The sequence below is a fragment of the Diceros bicornis genome, chromosome 13, assembly GCF_020826845.1.
Source record: "Diceros bicornis minor isolate mBicDic1 chromosome 13, mDicBic1.mat.cur, whole genome shotgun sequence".
Taxonomy (NCBI): Eukaryota; Metazoa; Chordata; class Mammalia; order Perissodactyla; family Rhinocerotidae; genus Diceros; species Diceros bicornis.
The window spans coordinates 37,908,857-37,929,628 of record NC_080752.1 but is presented as its reverse complement, the minus strand read 5'-3'; the positions used below and the strand labels follow the sequence as shown (position 1 = coordinate 37,929,628).

The 20,772-nt window shown below is 37.1% G+C and overlaps 1 protein-coding gene across 13 annotated transcripts in view; it reads left to right on the top strand.

Moving 5' to 3' along the window:
- The window catches only part of EIF4G3 (eukaryotic translation initiation factor 4 gamma 3), a 328,826-nt gene that overhangs the window by 188,715 nt on the left and 119,339 nt on the right, over positions 1–20,772 (top strand). For 9 of the 13 annotated variants that reach the window (XM_058553124.1, XM_058553130.1, XM_058553129.1 and 6 more), the window contains 3 exons: positions 2,280–2,377; positions 4,901–5,023; positions 19,181–19,289. In XM_058553124.1, coding sequence (XP_058409107.1) covers positions 2,280–2,377; positions 4,901–5,023; positions 19,181–19,289 — 330 coding nt within the window. The remainder of the gene's footprint in view (positions 1–2,279; positions 2,378–4,900; positions 5,024–19,180; positions 19,290–20,772) is intronic. The other 4 variants (XM_058553132.1, XM_058553128.1, XM_058553126.1 and 1 more) reach the window with 1 other exon arrangement.

Sequence of the window (20,772 nt, the reverse complement as noted above, 5' to 3'; positions counted from 1 at the left end):
ACTTATTGAAATCCTAGTCATGCCCCCTGTTTAGACCTTTTCCAAATCTGATTCTCCAAACCTGATTGATAGCTGCAGAGTTCTGATACTGCAAATCATACTGCTTCCAAGAAATTCCACTTGAAGATTGTTATGATGGTGGTGGGGGTGATGATGTTGATCAGTGATAATAGAGCCAACATTATTTGACTCTTTGCTGAGGTACCAAGGATTTTACCTGTATTGACTACCTTCATACACATTTCTTTCCTTCTTACTGTGATCAACTATCCGTGCTCCTACCGAAGGCCTGTCTTCCACTTAGGCACTAGATCCCATTGTGTACTCATTTAAAGCTATTACTCTAGCAGTTCTCTTCTCTCTTTCCTGCATTATCATTTTTTTCTCCCACTGCTGGATTAGTCCCATCAGCATACAGGTATACTATTTCATTCCCATCTTTAAAAAAAAAAAAGGTTTTTTGACTTCATATTCTTGTCCAGCTATAGCCCATTTTTCTGCTTCCCTTTATAGTAAAACTTTTAAGAAAAAGAGTTATCTATACTCACTGTCTTCATTTTCTTTCATCTCATTCACTGTTGAACCCACTCTAATCAGGATGCACACCCCCACCCCCACCCAAACAACTTTTGTCAAGGTTGCCAGTAAATTCTACTTTGCTGAATCTTAGTTGACTCTCAGCACCATTTGACATAGTTAAGCACTCTCCCCATTCTTGAACCATTTACTTCACTTCCAACCACTACCTTGATTTTCTTTTTCATCTCTTTTGCTGTTTTTTTTTTTTTTTAATATCTATGACCTCTAAACAAACATAGAGTCCCCCAAAATTGAGTTCTTGGGCTTCTTTTTTATTTGTAGTCATTTCCTGAGTTATCCAGTCTCATGGTTTAAATGTTGTCCATATTCTACTAATTGCAAAATGGATACTTATTCTCTGACTCCAGACTTGTGTCTCTTCCTGACTACTTGGTATCTCCATTTGAAAGTCTAAGAATCTCAAACATCACATGTCCAAAATTGAAGCCTTACTTTTTCTTTCCTAAACTCCACCCTTCCTCCAGTTTTCTTCATCTCAATAAGTAAATACATAGCACAGTAAATAACACTTTCATTCTTCCACTTGCTCAGACAAAAAACCTTAAGAGTTTTCCTTGACACTTTTTTCTCTCACACCCACATCCAATCCGTCAGCAAACCTGTAGATTCTACCTTCAAAATATCTAGTATCTGACCACTTCTCACCACCTCTATTCTAAGCACTCTGGTTTAATTATAATTATAATAATAGTCAAAGTTTTGAAAATTAAAAGGGATTCATTGAGAGTACAAGGGGTGGGGGAAGAAGATAATTTCAGGCAGATTGGCAGTATAGTCAAAGGTGTGAACAATGTCAAAGAGATTGGTGTACTCAAGGGATAGGATTAAGAATAGGTTATAGCTAGAGCAAAGGTGTGGGGTTTGCGAGTGGTAGAAAATGTAGTTAGAAACCTGGAACCTGGATTCTTAGTGTCTGAACTTTATCTTTAGGCTGCTTGTTCTCAGCCTTTTCTCTACCCCAACAGTAGGACATTTTCCAAGCCTTAATGGTGACTTCCTACTTTTAGGTCTCTAACTAGAGAGAAGAATTAGGCCACCTGCAACCCCCAAGATGATCAGGTGTATTCTCCTGCCCCTGGCCAAACCCACACATAAAACACTCACACAAACCCTTGTTTGAGGATCACTGTTGCAGGTAATGGGCCCCCAGAATAGATTTTTTTTAAAGCAGTGCTATAGTATGGCTACAGTCACTTGCTGCATAATGATGTTTCGGTCAACAACAGACAACATATATGATGGTGGTCCCATAGGGTTAGTAGCATATAGCCTAAGTGTGTAGTAGGCTCTACCATCTAGGTTTGTGAAAGTGCACTCTGATGTTCACATAACGACGAAATCACCTAACGCATTTCTCAGAACATGTCCTTGTTGTTAAGCGACACATGACTGTAGTGTTTTGGAAAAGGTAACTCTGGTGACAGTCTGCAACAGTTGGTTATTTAGTTGTTTTTATATTGGATGCTGAAGAAAAGATAGATGTTTATGAGTGTTGGGGAGTCATTCCTTGACCACTTCAGTAGCTGGAGGGGAGCTAGTAGAAAGATGAATAAAAAGAACGCTTGTTTTTTGTTTGTTACTTTTTTTAACTGATTGTCCAGAGACACAGACCATTAGTAGTCTTATAGTGGTTGACAAAATAACTGAATGCTTCTTTTCATTCTTTTTTAATTCTTTAGGAACGCCTTTCTACCCAAGTCAGCCAGTGTATCAGTCAGCACCTATTATAGTGCCTACGCAGCAGCAGCCCCCTCCAGCCAAGAGAGAGAAAAAAACAGTAAGAGATCTTTATTAATTTTTCTTATTTTAACATTGAATGTCCATTCACTTGTCAAGTAAGTGTACCCACAGCTGTAATTGTTATTCATCTCAGTTCACAAATGACTGCCATTTTTTGTTCCTCCCTTATATCCTCACCACTAGACCTGGAAGATTTATATGGGCATGTAACTAGAAGTTGTAAGTACTATTTGCTTAATATCAATTTTCAACATGCACTGAGCTAGGTATGCTAAATGACAGCATGCCCTCCAGCTTTAAGACTGAGAGGGTTTCATCTGCTAAGATCTCACTAAGTAGGAGGAATTTGAGCTCAGTCGTAGCATCCTGATTGTCCTTTAACTCTAGTCCTACTCAGTTCTACATCCAAATATGAACTGACAGGGGAAAAAATAGCACAAGAGAAAATGAGCAAAGTATTAAGGACAACAAGAAAAATCCTTCCTGTGGAATAGATTTATTTTAAGAAACAAAAAGGAGAAATAAAAATGTATTCTAATTGTTTTTAGTAAGTTACAGGGGTTTTGCCTCTGTCTAGTAAGGCAGGCCCAAGAGAAGTAGAGTGCAGTAATACAAAATTCACATTGCAGAACATTTGTAGAAGAGCGGCTTGCAATCTTTGATCCATCAGAACCCACAAAACAGGTGATGTTTATAAGAGTCTCCCCGATTTGGACAGATAAGATAGGTGGGACTGACATCATAGCAATACTCTTGAAAGTGCTCTCATTTAATAAAAATTAATGAGGTTCAAAACTTTGGTTCTTTATTATCAGAAATAAATTACTTGTGCACATGTCAAAATAAATAGGACATGCCAGTATATCATCACACTGCAGTTGAGAAACTATGCTTTGGAAATGTTGAAACAGCATGGTACATGTTAGACTTGTAGAACACTCTCAGAATGCAGAAGAGAATGAAGAATAGTCTCAGAATGCAGAAAAATTAATAAAGAAGATAATGAAAATGAAAGATAGTAATAATAGATGTTACTGAAGAAGAAAGTAGAACAAATGAATTAGAAGCAGTACTTAAAACTAGTAGAAACAAGTAGCTGATATTAGAACTCTTACTGAAGAACTATGGTTGTACCTCGCTATCCACGGGGGATTGGTTCCAGGACACTCCCCTCCCCCGCTGTTACCAAAATCCATGAATGCTCAAGTCCTTTATACTATGAAATGGCATAGTATTTGCATATAATCTATGCACATGTACTTTAAATCATCTCTAGATTACTCTTGATACCTAATACAATGTAAATGCTACATAAACAGTTGTTGTACTGTAATGTTTAGGGAATAATGACAAGAAAAAAAAGTCTGTACATCTTTAGTACCGATGCAACCATTGTAGGCCTTTTGATCCATGGTTGGTTGAATTCACGTTTGCAGAACCTGTGGATACAGAAGGTACTCCAAAAAAGCTTTCAGATCCAGATGATTTTATTAGTGAATTCTTTGAAATTTTCGAGAAGCCAGCGCTACCTTGTTTAAGCTCTGGAGGTAATGATAAGCAGAGGGGCCTTTATGTCTCAGCACTGTCCCAAAGTGGAAGGCCTAGACTCAGGTACTTCATCTCCATTATAGCACCATCTCCACTGACATCAAGGAGCGTAGGTACCCTTTAAAAAAATTAAAAGAAGAAAACCTTGTTCTGCATCTTGCATCTTTTCACTTACCAATACGTCTTTTTTTTTTTTTTTAAAGCTTCAGTGCATTGTTGTGTATCCTCACTGTTAGCTTAGTTCTCTGTGTGAGCCACCACCACAGTATGACAACTGACAGACAGGTGGTGTGGTTCCATGACCAGGAAACAAACCCAGCCCATGGCCGTGAGAGTGCCAAATCTTAACCACTAGACCACCAGGGCTGGCTCTTACCAGTACATCTTGATGATCATTCCATGTCAGTACATGTAGATACATCTCATTCTTTCTGCTAGCTGTTTGGTATTTAATTATAAGGATCTAGCATAATTTTTTAATTAGTATGTTCTTGATTGGGCTTTAGGATGTTTGTGTCTTTGCTGGAAAAAACAATATTGCAGTGAGCATTCTTAAATATATAAGGTTATCTGCAACATAAATTCCTATTCCTAAATCCTAGGATATGTACATTTTTCATTTTGTTAGAGAATCATTTAAAGCCCTTAAAACTTTATTCTATAGAGTAACTTCCATATTTTATGAATCTCGTCTTATGTTAGGCATTGTAAATAAAATCATCAACTTGGCAGTGCTTACAAGTCAAGTGTTAATACTTTGCCTTTTGACCTAGAAATTTAGCCAAGTAGGTCTTATTTTAGCTTATTGTTCTAATTAGTCCATGTTAGAGCTAATGGCCTAAATTTCTTTCAATGACCCCATATGGTTCTGTGATTGAAATAAAGTCTGATGTGGTAATCAACTTTGATATTTGACAGGTTTCCCAGTTTGCACCTTTAGTACATTGTATGCCTATAAATCTACTACCTAGACACTCATCTGTAAATATGCCATCTTATTGTAACTTTATAGATAAGAATTCGGGATCCAAACCAGGGAGGTAAAGACATAACAGAGGAGATTATGTCTGGAGGTGGCAGCAGAAACCCTACTCCACCAATAGGGAGACCCACATCCACACCTACTCCTCCTCAGGTAAGACAGAGTGAGTCATGGTGGATGATGGTGTGTATTTGTTCACTAATCTCTGCTGAACTCTTCTTTTTTTCTATAGCCGCTTTCTGTACTTTCCATTTCCATCAGTTGTCTCATAGCCTCGAATATCTAAATGATATTTAAACAGACATGTTACTTCTCTTTACAGATTATTATAACTTCCATATTTTTATTGGTAGTATTTCTATGTATTGTCTCCACATTCAGAACGTAGCTGCTGTCACTCTTCCTAATGAACTATGGCATGATACCAAAAGGAGCTGCATTCCTATGGAAACCTATCTTTAAATGAGTATTTTATATTTTCAGTATGGAGCCTTAGGAATTAAATGCTGGGCACTGTGTTAATGTAAACATTAAGGTTGAGAATTTAAACATTTTTACTGAACAGTAGTGTTTGAGATGATTGCCTGTGTTATTCAGAGCATATTTAGATGTATTATAGGTATACCTCTTACCTTTTAGGACTACATAAATGAGCTTCTTGAGTGAAGGGTGTCTTTAATTATTTACAAGCGTTATTAGTAAATTCTGTCAGGTAAGCACCTTTTTGTTCCTGTGGCAGCGTGTGGTTATCATGTTCTTGTTAGAGTTTATATTCTTGCTTTTAGAAATCAAGACATTCCAGGAGGAGCTGGAGTTTAGTAAATTAGAGTAGGGAATGGAATCCCCCAACTTTGGCAGGATTTTGATTTCATCAATGGGTCACTTTAAATTTTGGTAAACCATTCAGAGGAGATGAGTGATTTTTCAAATCTTCAAAGTATCTAAAGTGAGAGCCCAGCATATAAAACAGATAAAACCAAAGTTATTAAGGAGTGGGGGCCTGCTTGCTTCCCCTTCTTGTGGCTGGATGGTGAGATATTCCTTAGAGACTCATTTACAGACAAGTGATACGGATGGTCAAATATAAGGCATTTCAGAATGATAGACGATTGACTTGATTTTAGTAGTATAGGTTAAAAAAAAAAAGTTCTTAAAAATTGAGATCACAAATAGATGGCTGTGTTTAGAGCCCCTTAAAAACCTGTAAATTTTGAGTAAGCCTAAAACTTGGCTGTTTGTGTAATGATGTGTTTCACTTGGAAATGATGATAGTTTCTGACTGATGTTTATCTCAATCTTCCGTCATCTAGATGAGTATAATATGTGATCATCTAGATAATGTGAATTGTAAGGTCATATTAATGATCATTCATAGAACTTTTCATCATTCCCCATTATTTGCCCAGGGATATTCCAAGTCTGGAATGATTAAGGAGGCCTTATATTTAATCTCGTCCCTGGAAGTGAAGGTGGGACAAACATCATTTACACGTGTAAATTATCTGCTTACGTGCTCTGTTAGGGAGGGGTGTACTATAGCAACAGTTTGGGATTGGTTGATCAGTGCAGTTAAATTTGGGTCTGTATTTTCCCACATTAATTAAAATATTGTTACTGTCAAGCCATAAGTTGACAGCCTTCTGTTGATTTGTGTTTAAATTCTCAACTTGAAAATGTATTAGTATATCTTTTTGCTTTTTAATTCCCTATGGGGTTGGTTTGTGTTTCTTTAATCTTACCAAGCTTGATCCTACCCCCTTCTGGCTATCCCTTTGTCCTTAACCACAGAAATCCTTTTGCTCTTTATCTTTCCCCAGGGATCACGGGACTGGATACAAGTATGTGTGTTTGTGTAATCATAAAGCACGTTAAATGTACACTTTTAGTTGATAAAGGCCACTGGTCATTAATTATAATGTTGATAGTTCTTTTTGAGGTGTAATATCGACGTGAAGCATCAGTTTGTTTTCTTAGGTAGTTTGCATTTAAATCCACACTCACCCATCTCTTGTTTCTCCAAATGCATGAAATTCATGGAATGAACAAATAGCTTTTTAACAGAGACATATGTACTAGAAATATTTCATTTTCCTCTTAAGAAAAACAACAGCATAAGCATGATGATGGCAATTGACACTTGGCTTCATTTTCCAGAAATTCATAGAGGGTGTTGCAAGTAGAGTAGGAGAGGACATCCCTAATTAAGAGAGGCAGTCATTACTGCCTGATTGTTATATCATGTAAAGATATTGACCCAGTGTTTCAAAATAAGCTAGAAATCTCTATTTACGTAAGAAGTCTGCAAGTTTTAAATGTTGGCAACTAATTCTACTAACTAAGAGCACTATGCCAGCCAAAGAAAACCCATTAGGTTTAGCCTAAAGGCTGCTAGTTTGCACCTTCGGCCTAATTCTAGATAGATCCTGAACCACGTCATGGTTGGTGAGACTACAGATGAGATAACCCTCTGCATCAGAATTTATGACTGAATAGTAAATACTGTATTGCTTTTGGCCTTAGAGAGTACCTGCTTTGAGCCACAATTGCCTATGCTGTGAATAGCAAAATGTTTCCTATCATTGAGGTTGTCCCAGCCTCTTTAAGGGAGACAGAGGACACTTAGTAATATATGATTGGTACTCCTGTGAAGTGTATACAGAGAATTATGAAAGCACAGAGGTGACCAAGTGGGACACAGTTGCAGCACAGACTCAAATGTGTTGAATCACAGAAACCTGTTAATGGCAGTACAGGTGAGATAGTATAGGGGAGAGGGTTAAAGCTTTGGCTTGGAATCAGACAAACTTGGTTTCAAGTCCCAGTTCCACTACTTAACTTTGTAACTTTAGCCAAATTACTTAATCTTCTAGAGACTTAGCTTCTACATTTTAAAAAAGTAAGGAAAATAAAACCTATCATATAAAGTTATAAGGATTAAATGAGAAAAATACTTAAAATTGCTTAAGCTCAGGGCATGATGAGCATTCAACAAATGTTACCTGTTATTAGTATTACAATTACTGTTATTTCAGGAGGCACTGTCCTACTGACTGGAAGAGTCTGGGAAGGCTTCACAGCAGAGATGCCATTTGATCTGAGTTCCCAGACTGGTATTCACAAAATGGAGAGAGAGAGAAGGGTATTCCAGGCAGAGGGGCAGCATGTGTAAAAAGGCACATGGAGATGGGAAATTGGATGAAGGGATACTGTTGTCATTTCAGGTGATAAATTAGGAAGTCAGTTGAAGGAGAAGTTAGAGAAATATTCAGCAATTGGTTACTAAGTAAGGATTATAAAAAGAGTGACCATATAATTTATCATCTAAATTGGGGCAGTTTTAGAAATGAATGGGGATGCTATGGATCATTTTGCTGGGATAACAGGCATGAACCAGTACTGTCCAGGTAAATGGGAATGCATGGTTCCCCTAGAAGTGAGAGAGAGGAAAGAGTCAGAGGTGACTCTTCAGGCTTAGATACCTGGATTTATAGTAAAACATAATATGGAGTATATATGGAGATGTTTGAAGAGGGGGATAATGAGTTTGATTTTGGCAAGCAATCAAGCTAAGAAGAGTTAATTGAGAGAAACTGCATTGGGTGAGGAGAATGTGAGGAGGATGGAGAAGAGAAAGAGGTTTTGCTGTTGCTATTTTTACCCTAAAGAGTAGATTAAATTTGAAATTGACCTGCTTCCTAAGTTTTAAAATATCTATGGACTAACTCCTGGAGATTTTATATTTCAAATATAAAGAAAATATGTCTATGTGTGTGTGTGTGCGCATTCAGATGATCACAGTACACAGACGGAGGTGCGTGGATGGACGTCATAGAGGGACTAGAACACTTGCTGCTGGTCTTCACTCTGTCACTTAGATGTATGACGTTGGGTCAGAATGTTAAGCCCTTTTAAACCCCTATTTTTTCGTCTGTATAACGGCGGATTGTACAAAGTAATCTCTGAGTTCTCTTTTACGTCTTAAATATTAAAGTGGGAAAGAAAGGGAAATTTTTGTTACTTTCCCTCAGCATCAAAATCTCTCAGGTATATCTCTGTTGTTGATAGCCATAAGGCACAAGAAACATTTCTGTGTTAAGAAATGTGCTAGCCGCCTGAAAGTCGTTACAGGACCCTGTAGGGTAAAAATAAATACATGCTGCTGTATAGGCAAAGCTTCAAAAGTGTCTACTTCCAGAGGGATAGAGTGTTGTATCACTTAATTTTTTGTGTGTGTGAGGAAGAGTAGCCCTGAGCTAACATCTGTTGCCAATCCTCCTCTTATTGCTGAGGAAGATCGGCCCTGGGCTGACATCTGTGCCCATCTTCCTCTACTTTACGTGGGACGCTGCCACAACGTGGATTGATAAGCAGTGTGCCAGTCCCTGCCTGGGATCTAAACCTGCGAACCCTGGGCCTCCGAAGCAGAGTGTGTGAACTGAACCGCTACACCACTGGGCTGGCCCCACACTTAATTTTTTTAAATGAACTATATACCTTTCTTCCTCTCCCTACTCCCTTTTGTTCTTTTCTTTTTAGCACAGTTATAACTTGGGAGAGAGTCCTATGCCACAAGGTGTAGGGGCAGAGAAAAAGTTGGAAACTATTGATCGCTGGCACATCTTAGGAAAGATACAGACTCTCTTGTTATTTGGGAAAATTACCAAAGTCATCAGGTTCTTCAGTCTTTTGAAGAGCTTCATATAAACTTGATACCTGGAAACCTAAAATTCTGACTATTTGTTAATTAGTTCACTTTATAGTTTTAGCAACAATAGTTAACTAAAGTGAGGTTCTAAAGCTTAGATAATGTTCATATTATAAGTAATATGTACAGAAAGTAGATAAGTTCCTGCATAATATTTGAAGGGGATACGTATGTCATGGAAACAAATCTAATCTTAACTTTTAAAATGTCATTTTGTCAACTCAGGCATAGGCACTGATGAATTAATATCATTGTCTGCCTTGAAGCATATAGGCATATAGCTTTTGTTTTTGTGATGTCCGTAATAAAGGTAGTGATTGTTGAATTAAGTCACATTGTTCTTCATCTTTAGTAGAATAATTTCTCATTAGTAACTTCCTTTGACTTAAAAATGGTACTTTTCAATAATGTAGAAAGCCTTGTAGACTTTAAGTGGTTATTTAGCTGAGGTGGATTCTCTCAGAGGTTTTAAATGAGATGTCACGATGAACAGAGACCCTTGCTAGCAAGGGTTAAGCTTTTCCATTGTTTAAAATGAATTTGTACACGGACAGTCAGAGGGTCCTACTTAGAGTTGTAGAGCGGGATTTTTTTATTTCATTAGGTCTGTTTCCAACAGGGTTTTGTAAAAATGTCCTGAATTTGTAATAAAACCTAGATTCTCCAGCTTCAGTGCCTGTAGGAATTTCCTAAAGCAAGAAAGCAAAATTTGACTTAAGGTGACTTTGAGATACCCTATCTTCTCTTGGAAGCCAGTAGAGCAAGTATCTTTTAAGTTGTATGGGCATCTCAGTAAAGATTCACTTATGAGACACATTAATAACATTAAATTTTGTTTTATTTTAAATGATTCTTCATTTTTACTTGAACCCTATGTTTTTTCATAATTCTTCAAATTTTGTGAAAGCCTTTGCTGTTATAGGGGTATGATTTTACCTTAGATACTCGAAATGTGAATCCTAATTATAAAGATAGTGTGACTTGAATTTTTTGCATGTGTAGCAAAATTCCTATCCCTTACCACCTACTCCAGTCAGACATAGAACAATGATATTGCAATTTGTAATCAACTAGCAGCTATGACGTTTATAGTTGTAGAGGATCGTAAGAAGTGTTGTAAGAGATCACAAGAAACTATCAGGTTCAGTCTTTTATCTGTTATTGAAAATGTGTTTCAAAATTAAAGTGACTTGGGCCAGCCCAGTGGCGTAGTGATTATGTTTGCACGCTCCACTTCGGCGGCCCGGGGTTCACAGGTTCGAATCCTGGGCACCGACCGACGCACCATTCATCAAGCCATGCTGTGGTGGCATCCCATATACAAAAAATAGAGGAAGATGTGCACAGATGTTAGCTCAGAGCTAATCTTCCTCAGCAGAAAGAAGAGGATTGGCAACAGATGTTAGCTCAGAGCCAGTCTTCCTCACAAAACAAAAATTAAAATGAGTTTACTTTTATATGTGTGAAAATTATTAATCTTCATTGGAAAGAGTAGTAAGGGAAGAAATTGTAACCCTAAATTTTACTACTGAGAGTTAACTGTTGTTAACTTTTTGATGAATATCCTTCCAGACATTGTTTAGTGCATATATGCATATATATATGTATATCTCCATACCTATAATTTAATATATTTGGATTTATTCATGCCATTTTATAACTACCATTTTTTTGGTGATCACGTATAAATGTTCATTTTTTTTTTTTTTTTTTTGTGAGGAGATCAGCCCTGAGCTAACATCCGCCAATCCTCCTCTTTTTTTTGCTGAGGAAGACAGCCCTGGGCTAACATCGGTGCCCATCTTCCTCCACTTTATATGGGATGCCGCCACAGCATGGCTTACCAAGCAGTGCGTCGGTGCGCGCCCGGGATCCGAACCAGCGAACCCCGGGCCGCCGCAGCGGAGCGCGCGCACTTAACCGCTTGCGCCACCGGGCCGGCCCCAAATGTTCATTTTTGATTCTAGGTATTATAATTTTTTTTTTAATTTTTTGTTTATTGCAGTAACATTGGTTTATAACATTGTATAAATTTCAGGTGTAAATCATTATACTTCTATTTCTGCATAGATTACATCTTATTCACCACCCAAATACTAATTACAACCCATCACCACACACAAGTGCCGAATTATCCCTTTTGCCCTCCTCCCTCCCCCCTTCCCCTCTGGTAACCACCAATCCAATCTCTGTCTCTATGTGTTTGTTTATTGTTGTTATTATCTACTACTTAATGAAGGAAATCATACGGTATTTGACTTTCTCCCTCTGACTTATTTCACTTTGCATAATACCCTCAATGTCCATCCATGTTGTCACAAATGGCTGGATTTCATCGTTTCTTATGGCTGAGTGGTATTCCATTGTGTATATATACCGCATCTTCTTTATCCATTCGTCCCTTGATGGGCACTTAGGTTGCTTCCAAGTCTTGGCTATTGTGAATAACGCTGCAATGAACACAGGGGTGCATGTATCTTTATGCATTGGTGTTTTCAAGTTCTTTGGATAAATACCCAGCAGTGGAATAGCTGGATCATATGGTAGTTCTATCCTTGATTTTTTGAGGAATCTCCATGCTGTTTTCCATAGTGGCTGCACCAGTTTGCACTCCCACCAGAAGTGTATGAGAGTTCCCTTGTCTCCACATCCTCTCCAACACATGTTGTTTCCTGTCTTGTTAATTATAGCGATTCTGACGAGCGTGAGGTGATATCTTATTGTAGTTTTGATTTGCGTTTCCCTGATAGTTAATGATTTTGAACATCTTTTCATGTGCCTGTTGGTCATCTGTATATCTTCTTTGGAGAAATGTCTGTTCAGGTCTTTTGCCCGTATTTTGATTGGGTTGTTAGTTTTTTTGTTGTTGAGATGCATCAGTTCTTGGTATATTTTGGAGATTAAGCCCTTATCAGATGTATGATTTGCAACTATCTTCTCCCAATTGTTAGGTTGTCTTTTCGTTTTGTTGATGGTTTCCTTTGCTGTGCAGAAGCTTTTTAGTTTGATGTAGTCCCATTTGTTTATTTTTTCTATTGTTTCTCTTGCCTGGTCAGACATGGCACTTGAAAATATGTTGCTAAGACTATTATAATTTTTAATGGCTAGCTGGTATTTCTTTGTTTGGATGTACCCTAGTTGATTTAATTGATGGGTATTCCTATTCTTTCCTGTTTGTCACTAATATTAGCAATGCTGTGATGAACTTTGTGTACTTATTTTTGCATTATGGTGTTGTTACCTACCCTCCAGAAATGTACCAGTTAATCTCCCACCAACAGTATAAGAGAATACCCCTTTCCTTACGTTACTCCTTATTTTATAGATTAAAAAATAATCTCATTTAATTTTTATTTATTGATTTGTGGAGTTAAGAATTTTGATGTTCACTGGTTATTTCTGTGTGTAAGAATTATCTATTCATATCTTTCGCACACAATTCTTTTGGGGTGATAATTTTTCTCTGATAATTTACATATTAAAGAAATCCCTTTGACATATGTAATATTTTTTTCTAGTTTTCTTTCATATACAAGTTTTAAAATTCTTTATTCACAAGTTTCTGTCTTTTCCTAAATAATTTATGATTTAGGGCTTATACTTTGAAAGATTTTCCCACCCGAGATAGTAAAACTACTCATATATTTTCTTCTAGTTTGATTATTTTACCTTTATTTTTGATTGATGTGAAATTTATTTTGATGTATATAGTAAGATTTGGATCCAGCTTTTTTTTTTTTTTTTTTAACCAAATGACTTGTCTCTTGTTTCGGTATTATTTATTGAATAGATCATCATTGCCTTCTTGTTTTGAGTGTTGTTTTAATTATATGCAGAATTATCATATATACCTGCCTGGGTCTGCTTCTGGACTTTTATATTCCATTGGTCTGTTTTAATACCATTACTATAATGTCTTAAGCCCTATATAGCTTTATAAAAATTTTAATATTTTAGAATTCCATCCACATTATTATTGTTTTTTAGAGTTTTTCTTGTTGTTTCGTTCCCTGGCCCACCCCACCGCCACTCCCCCCATTGCAACCTTAAAATCATTTTAAGGCCTATCCAGTTCAGCCTGACAGCTTTTATCTTGAGTTTCTGGGTTTACCTCATCATTCCTGACACATTGGCAACCTTTCCTTGCCTTCAAAAAAGAGGTTCTCTCTTTCTCAAATGTATGTCTTATCAGGTTAGTGTTTAAAGAAAAAATAGTTTTCATCAATCTGATTGCCTTTAGCCTAGGCATACATTCTCTAGTTTGTTACATTGTTCTATTATTATTTTACACTGTTTTGCATCACATGTTTAGGTCACCTTTTGGTTTATAAAGGGATTTGAGTTTGTAAACCCCGTGTGACTGTGTGTCTTCAGGTGTCTGATGTGTTCCCGTTTTCTTTTTTTCAGTGAGTTATACAGCAGTCTACCCCAGTCGCCCAAATGATAAGCCTAGAAGTCCTCTTTAAAGTCTCTTTATCTCACATTCCACAACTGTGATATCAGCAAGTCCTATCTGGCCCATCTTCACCACCCTCACTGCTACTGTTATTCACTGAGCCACTTTGATCTCTTCCCTAGACAACAGCAACTTTCTTACTCATTTCCTTGCTTATGTTGCTCTCATCTGTCTATTTTGTTTTTCTTTGAGCTATAATTGACATGTAACATTGTATTAGTTTCAGGTATACAACATAATGATTTGTTATTTGTATATGTTGTGAAATGATCACCACAGTAAGTCTAGTTAACATCTGTCACCCTACATAGTTACCAAAGAAAAAATTATTTTTCTTGTCATGAGAACTTTTAACATCTACTCTTTTAGGAACTTTTAAATATGCAGTACAGTATTATTAACTGTAGTTGCTGTGCTATACATTACATCCCCATGACTTATTTATTTTATAACTGGAAGTTTGTGCCTTTTGACACCCTTCACCCATTTCACGCACGCACGCGCACACACACACACACACACACGCATGCACACACACACGCACGCCCACCAGCCCAGCAACCACCAGTCTGTTCTCTGTATCTATGTGTTTGGTTTGTTGGTTGGTTGGTTGGTTTTTTTTTGATTCCACATATAAGTGAGATCATATGGTAATTTGTCTTTCTCTGTCTCACTTATTTCACTTAGCATAATGTCCTCAGGGTCCATCTATGTTGTCACAAACGGCAAAAATTCACTCTTTTTTAATGCTGAATATATTTATGGATTATTCTTTAATATGTTTCCCTTGATAGAATATAAGCTCCATGCAGCTAAGGATTTTTGTCTATTTTAGTCACCAGTGAGTTCTCAATGTTCTCAATGTTTTGTACACAGTAGACACCAGGGGGAAACACACACACACACACATACACACCCCTTTCTAATGAATAAATGTAGGAGGATTCTCTCCCACTTACAAAAGAAACATGTTTTGGTCTTTTTTTCCTGGCATCGTTTATTCTTATTTTACTTGTTAATCTTCATAATGTTTCTGAATGGGAGCTATAATTGTTTATTCCCAGGATTTATATATGTTAAACACAAGGTATTTAGTACAAAGATTGTTTTAAACTCATTAAATGGGACTTTGAAAAATCAATTATATCGAAAATAATGAAATGTAAAGCATTCAAATAGTCTCTAATGATGAGAATAAATTACGTCAGCATCTTGCTTATATTTATATAACTATTTGGAGTCTCTCGTTTTCTCTCCATTAATTATAAAGGGCCAGGCAGTAAATATTTTTGGCTTTGCAGCCATAGTCTCTTTCACTACTGCTCGAGTCTGCCATTGTAGCATGAAAGTGGCTGTAGACAATATGTAAACAAATGGCTGTGGCTGTTCCAATAAAATTTTAGTTATGGACACTGAAATTTAAGTTTCATGTAATTTTCATGAGTCAAGAAGTATTGTTCTTTTGATTTTTTTCCCCAACTTTTTAAAAATGTAAAAAGTTCTTATCTCACGGGCAGTATAAAAATGGGTATGTGACCCCTGGGCCTTACTTTGCTGATGCCCTGTCTGTAATTACCTTTGTACTTAAGCATCCTGTCATACACAAGATTAAAATAGAAGTGAAGGAAGGTGGCCTCTTTCTGGGTAGAAACAACGTGGGCTATGTAAAGAGAAACAAATTTTAAATTGTACAGACAACTATTTAAGGACATTTCCAGATTTGTTGCCTTTTTTACCTATTGGTAAACACCCTGTTCAAAAAAATAAATCACGGGGCTGACCCTGTGGCCTAGTGGTTAAGTTCAGCACATTCCGCTTCAGCGGCCCGGGTTCGTGTGTTCTAATCCTGGGCATAGACCTACACCACTTGTCGGCCATGCTGTGGCAGCGACCCACATACATTAAAAAATAGGGGAAGATTGGCATAGATGTTAGCTCAGGGCTAATCTTCCTCAAGCAAAAAAAAATAGAATTCCGCCAGTATTTGGGCCCCAACCTGTCATTATTCCTTGAGGTCAGTATTTCAAATTTAATATATGAATCTTCAACAGAGAGTAGATTCTCAAGTAGAATTTATAAAGGAAATTCATTTCTTGGATACTATCAAGTATCTAATATCTTGCCTTATATATTTATTTATTTTCCCCCAAAGCCCCAGTAGATAGTTGTATGTCATAGCTGCACATCCTTCTGGTTGCTGTATGTGGGGTGTGGCCCCAGCATGGCAGGAGAAGCAGTGCGTCAGTGCGCACCTGGGATCCAAACCTGGGCCGCCAGCAGTGGAGCGCGTGCACTTAACTGCTAAGCCACGGGACCGGCCCTATCTTGCCATACTTTAAACTCCCTTATCAATGTAGTTGAAAAGTGCAAAATGTTTTCTTTTCTTCTGCCAATCAGAGCATTGATTTTGAAAAATTTAGGGGGGAGGCAATTTAGCTTTGACATAAATTATGAACTGTTACAACAATGTGAAGTTGTCAAATCAACCCTAACCTTTTAACTCTGACTTCCTGAGCATCTTTAGTGAATTATTTTATATTTTGATACAGTTGCCCTTCCAGAGTGATTTTTATAAATTTTCATTCCCACCCATAGTGAAAGTGACTGAAATACAGTGATTCTGAAATCCCTTAAATATATTCTCAGCAGTATAGATCATGTACCTGAGTTCTCTAGCTACCCAAAGGCTTCATTTCCTTATAGGGCTCAAAGTGCATACAGCATTGGATATGATGTTTTGAGTCACAATATTCAGTATGTTTCCTGATTTTTCTGACTTATTCATTGGATAAAATAGCTATGATTATTTGTGCTTTGGAAAGATAAGGAATTCCTTTGTAACATGCTATTTATGGTTATTTCGTTAGGAGAGAAGGATTAGAGGTTAAGCTAAAATTTGAGGTTATCATAAATTAAAATTAATCTAAAACAAGATTAAAGTATTGAATTGTATGTTAATATGTTATCATTTTCTTGGTACTGTCAGAGGCATAGAGAATGTTAAAGCTGAAAGGGACTGTAGGATCTTTAGTTTCTTTTCATTTTACAGCTGAGGAAACTGGGAAGTACTCTCCTAGCATCTTGTGGCTATGTGACTATGTACTGGATACTTGGATTTGGAACTATGATTTAACCAACATGTTATCTCACTCCTTTCTTATAAACCTTTACACGTAAAATCTTCCTAGGGCTTTGTTAATTTAAAAATGTCTGTGCACTTGTCTCTTTAATAAGATTAAAGGTATTTTAATGTTAGATTGAAAAACTCTCTGATCTATACAGATTTATAGGTATCAGTAGCCTTTTACTGTCTTAAACATCTCACTTCATCTGTGAATGTCATTTTGGTGACCTCCTTTTAGCAATTACCCATTTTTTTGGTTATTAATTTCCCAGGCAATTGGAATAGTTAATAGTTTCTTCCTTCAAGTAAATGACACAATTTACAGATCTTTCTTTCCTGGGATATGTGGATAACTGTTCTATAAATGCTAAGTAACATAGACTCTTTCCTTTTTCCTAGAGCTATTTTCAGCTGTAGAATTGAACTGAGTCTGTATTTTCATTTCATTTATAGCTCTGGAGGCTTCCTAATTTTTAAATTTTAATAATAGTTTTTTTTTCCCACTGGAACTAAAGATTCAGATGGCAGTACTATTCATTTATTTGGCCATGAATCAAAGTGAAAACAGCAGCTCTTCATTTTTTATGTATGGAAATATAATTTTAGTAGTTTTCATTTAGAAGTAATTGTGGAGTATGAGCACTTTCATAGTCTGATGAATAGGTGAAATAATAGTATTTTTCCCATTCCTATCTGCTATTCTATACAATCCATATATAGTTAAGTACAAATTGCATGTTGTACGTTCTGAAAAGCATTGTTAGTTAAATGACTTATGATAAATGATATGTATCTAAACTGATATATTTCATTTTATATTCCCGTTCTATGTGAGACTTATTAACTTAGAAATATTTTTTAACTCCCACTTTAAAGTGGCCCTATCCACTGAGGCCGTGTCCCACATACAACAACTAGAAGGATGTGCAGCTATGACATACAACTATCTACTAGGGCTTTGGGGGAAAAATAAGTAAATACAATTAGTTAAAGTGCCCCTATCCACCCAAAATCATCCATACCTAATCTCCCCCTCCCCTCCAAAACAAAAGAAAGAAAAGAAAATCAGAATTTTGTGGGCATCTCTGCTCTGATGGGACTGATAGAATTCAGTGTAGGAGATCAGAGCTATGAACAAATTGACCTTAGATCTCTGAGGAGAGACACTGCTTTTTTTTGTGGCATTTGTGGAACCTTCAAGTCCAGAACAAATACCTGTCCAGACTGCGTTGTAGAATGAGTGTTCTTGTCATTTTTTGTGTGATTCTTGTTCCCTCTAAGTTGAACAATGGCTACAATTTTTTCAACCTACTCTGCTAGGATTTTGATGGGCATTTTTGTTTCCCATATACTGGCTGAGTGAAAAGGAGAGTTTCCTCTTAGCTCTGAAAAGCCAGATATTTTACTTAGATTTCCGACTCTGAAAAGATACCATCCTTGACTCAGAATCTAAAAGCATTTTAAGTGCCTTCAGAGACTTTCCAAGTTGCATTTTACCTGTGTGATTATATGGACAAATTCAAGAATCACCCTTCAGTATTGTTTTCTTGAATCAGTAACTGGTTTTAAAACCCATCATGTTTTGTTTGTCCTGCTTTTGGCAGATGAACTACTTTGCTAGGTAGTTTATAAGTGAAGTTGACCAAATCCCTTTGATCTTTGGGAGGATGTTAAATTCCCTCTCAGACAGGACATCTGTTGTTAGGTGGAAAGTCTCTTTGTCCTTTGAAGTAACACTGGAGAATGCATTGTACTAATGATTGTTGTGCTGTCTTCTCTTGCTGTGGTTAATAGTAATCATCTCTTTTCCTTCCCCTCCCCTGCTACTTCTTTCCTTTTCTTCCCTGTCTTCCCATGTACTTTTTGAATTTATTAAACTGGCCTATATATTTTTTCCTTGCTTTCCTTTTTTTTAATTTTGTGATCTCCTGCCCTACTCTGTCTTCCCCACTTGCTTGGGTTCCATGTTGCTAGTTTTTATGTTCGCACGCTCATTATCACCCTTTTTTGTACTTCAAATCCCAGCAGCTGCCCAGCCAGGTGCCCGAGCACAGCCCTGTGGTTTATGGGACTGTGGAGAGCTCTCATCTTGCTGCCAGCACCCCTGTCACTGCACCTAGCGACCAGAAGCAAGGTTTGTGTATGACTGTTTTCCTCCCTCTTATCTTTAGTCTTTTTTAAATTAATTACATTACCCTTAGCATTTAAGAGTAAGAATAAAATATCTGGGGATTATTTAGATGCCCATTTTTAAACAAAGCTTCGAGATGGAAAATCAGTGTTGTACCTCTAGGAAAGTAAAGAGGGGTGATTAGTAAAAGGTTTTTGTACATTTTATTAATGTCTGATTGTCAATATATATTTATAGGTAAAAGCTTAGCTGCCTTAAACTTTTTTTGCCACAAGGTTGGGGGGAATAAATCCAAGTATACATTGCTTTACAAGAACAGCACAGTTTTATTTATATATTCAACATACTCCTGTGTACCTTGCTATTTTTAAAAACAAAAATTGTTTCTTCTTGTAAGTTTGGCTTCTGTGGCCACAGTTGGAGATAGTTCTGAGTTCAAATTCTGACTCCATCATGCACTAGCTATTTGGTCTTGATAAGTCATTATGCTGTGTATCTTAAATTTCTTCACTTACAGAATGGAATAAAGAAGACCTACCTCACAGGGTTGTTGTGGGGACATGCCTAGTGTATAAAAAACGCTAAGTAAATTATAGCCATTATTATTGATGTAGAATCATACTAAGGTCTCTACTCCTATTGACCTTGAACCTGAAGTGCCAAATGTTTGTTGAAATAAATACACATGTTGTCTTTTGGATTATATATAGAAAACTTTAAGGGAAATCTCGTGCCAGAAAGTGGGACATCACAGTCTCTCTTTCTTTTCTGCTAAATCCAACTTAGCTCAAGTTGGGAGAAAATTCTCACTAGGCACAGGAGGAAGCAAGTGACTTTGAGCATGCTCTTATAATGTTTCTGACTTCATTCTAAGAATGAATAGAAATCATAATCTGTTTTCTATTTTCTTGAATTATTCATTCCTTTAAACTCCTTAATATTCTATGGCTGGTTGTTATTAAATATACTTTTTAAAAATTATTCTTTAGGGCTGGCCCGGTGGTGAAAGCGGTTAAGTGCACGTGCTCCACTGCGGTGGCCCGGGGTTCGCCAGTTCAGATCCCGGGCGCGAACCGACACACCACTTGTCAAGCCACACTGTGGCGGCATCCCATATAAAGTGGAGGAAGACGGGCATGGATGTTAGCCCAGGGCCAGTCTTCCTCAGCAAAAAGAGGAGGATTGGCCAGATGTTATCTCAGGGCCGATCTTCCTCAAAAAAATAATTATTCTTTAAAAAGCGTTTGGGAATTGGCACATAAGTGGAGATATTTAATATTATTGGTTTTTTACTAGGCTGCAAGTTAATCCCACTTATAAACTTCTGATGTATCATTTCAATGTTTTTTATAGAATACAAAAATAATGTGTTTTTCCCCTTGAGTATTAAGGAGCCTGCTAAGGCCGGCCCCGTGGCTTAGCAGTTAAGTGCACGCGCTCTGCTGCTGGCGGCCCGGGTTCGGATCCCGGGCGCACACCGATGCAC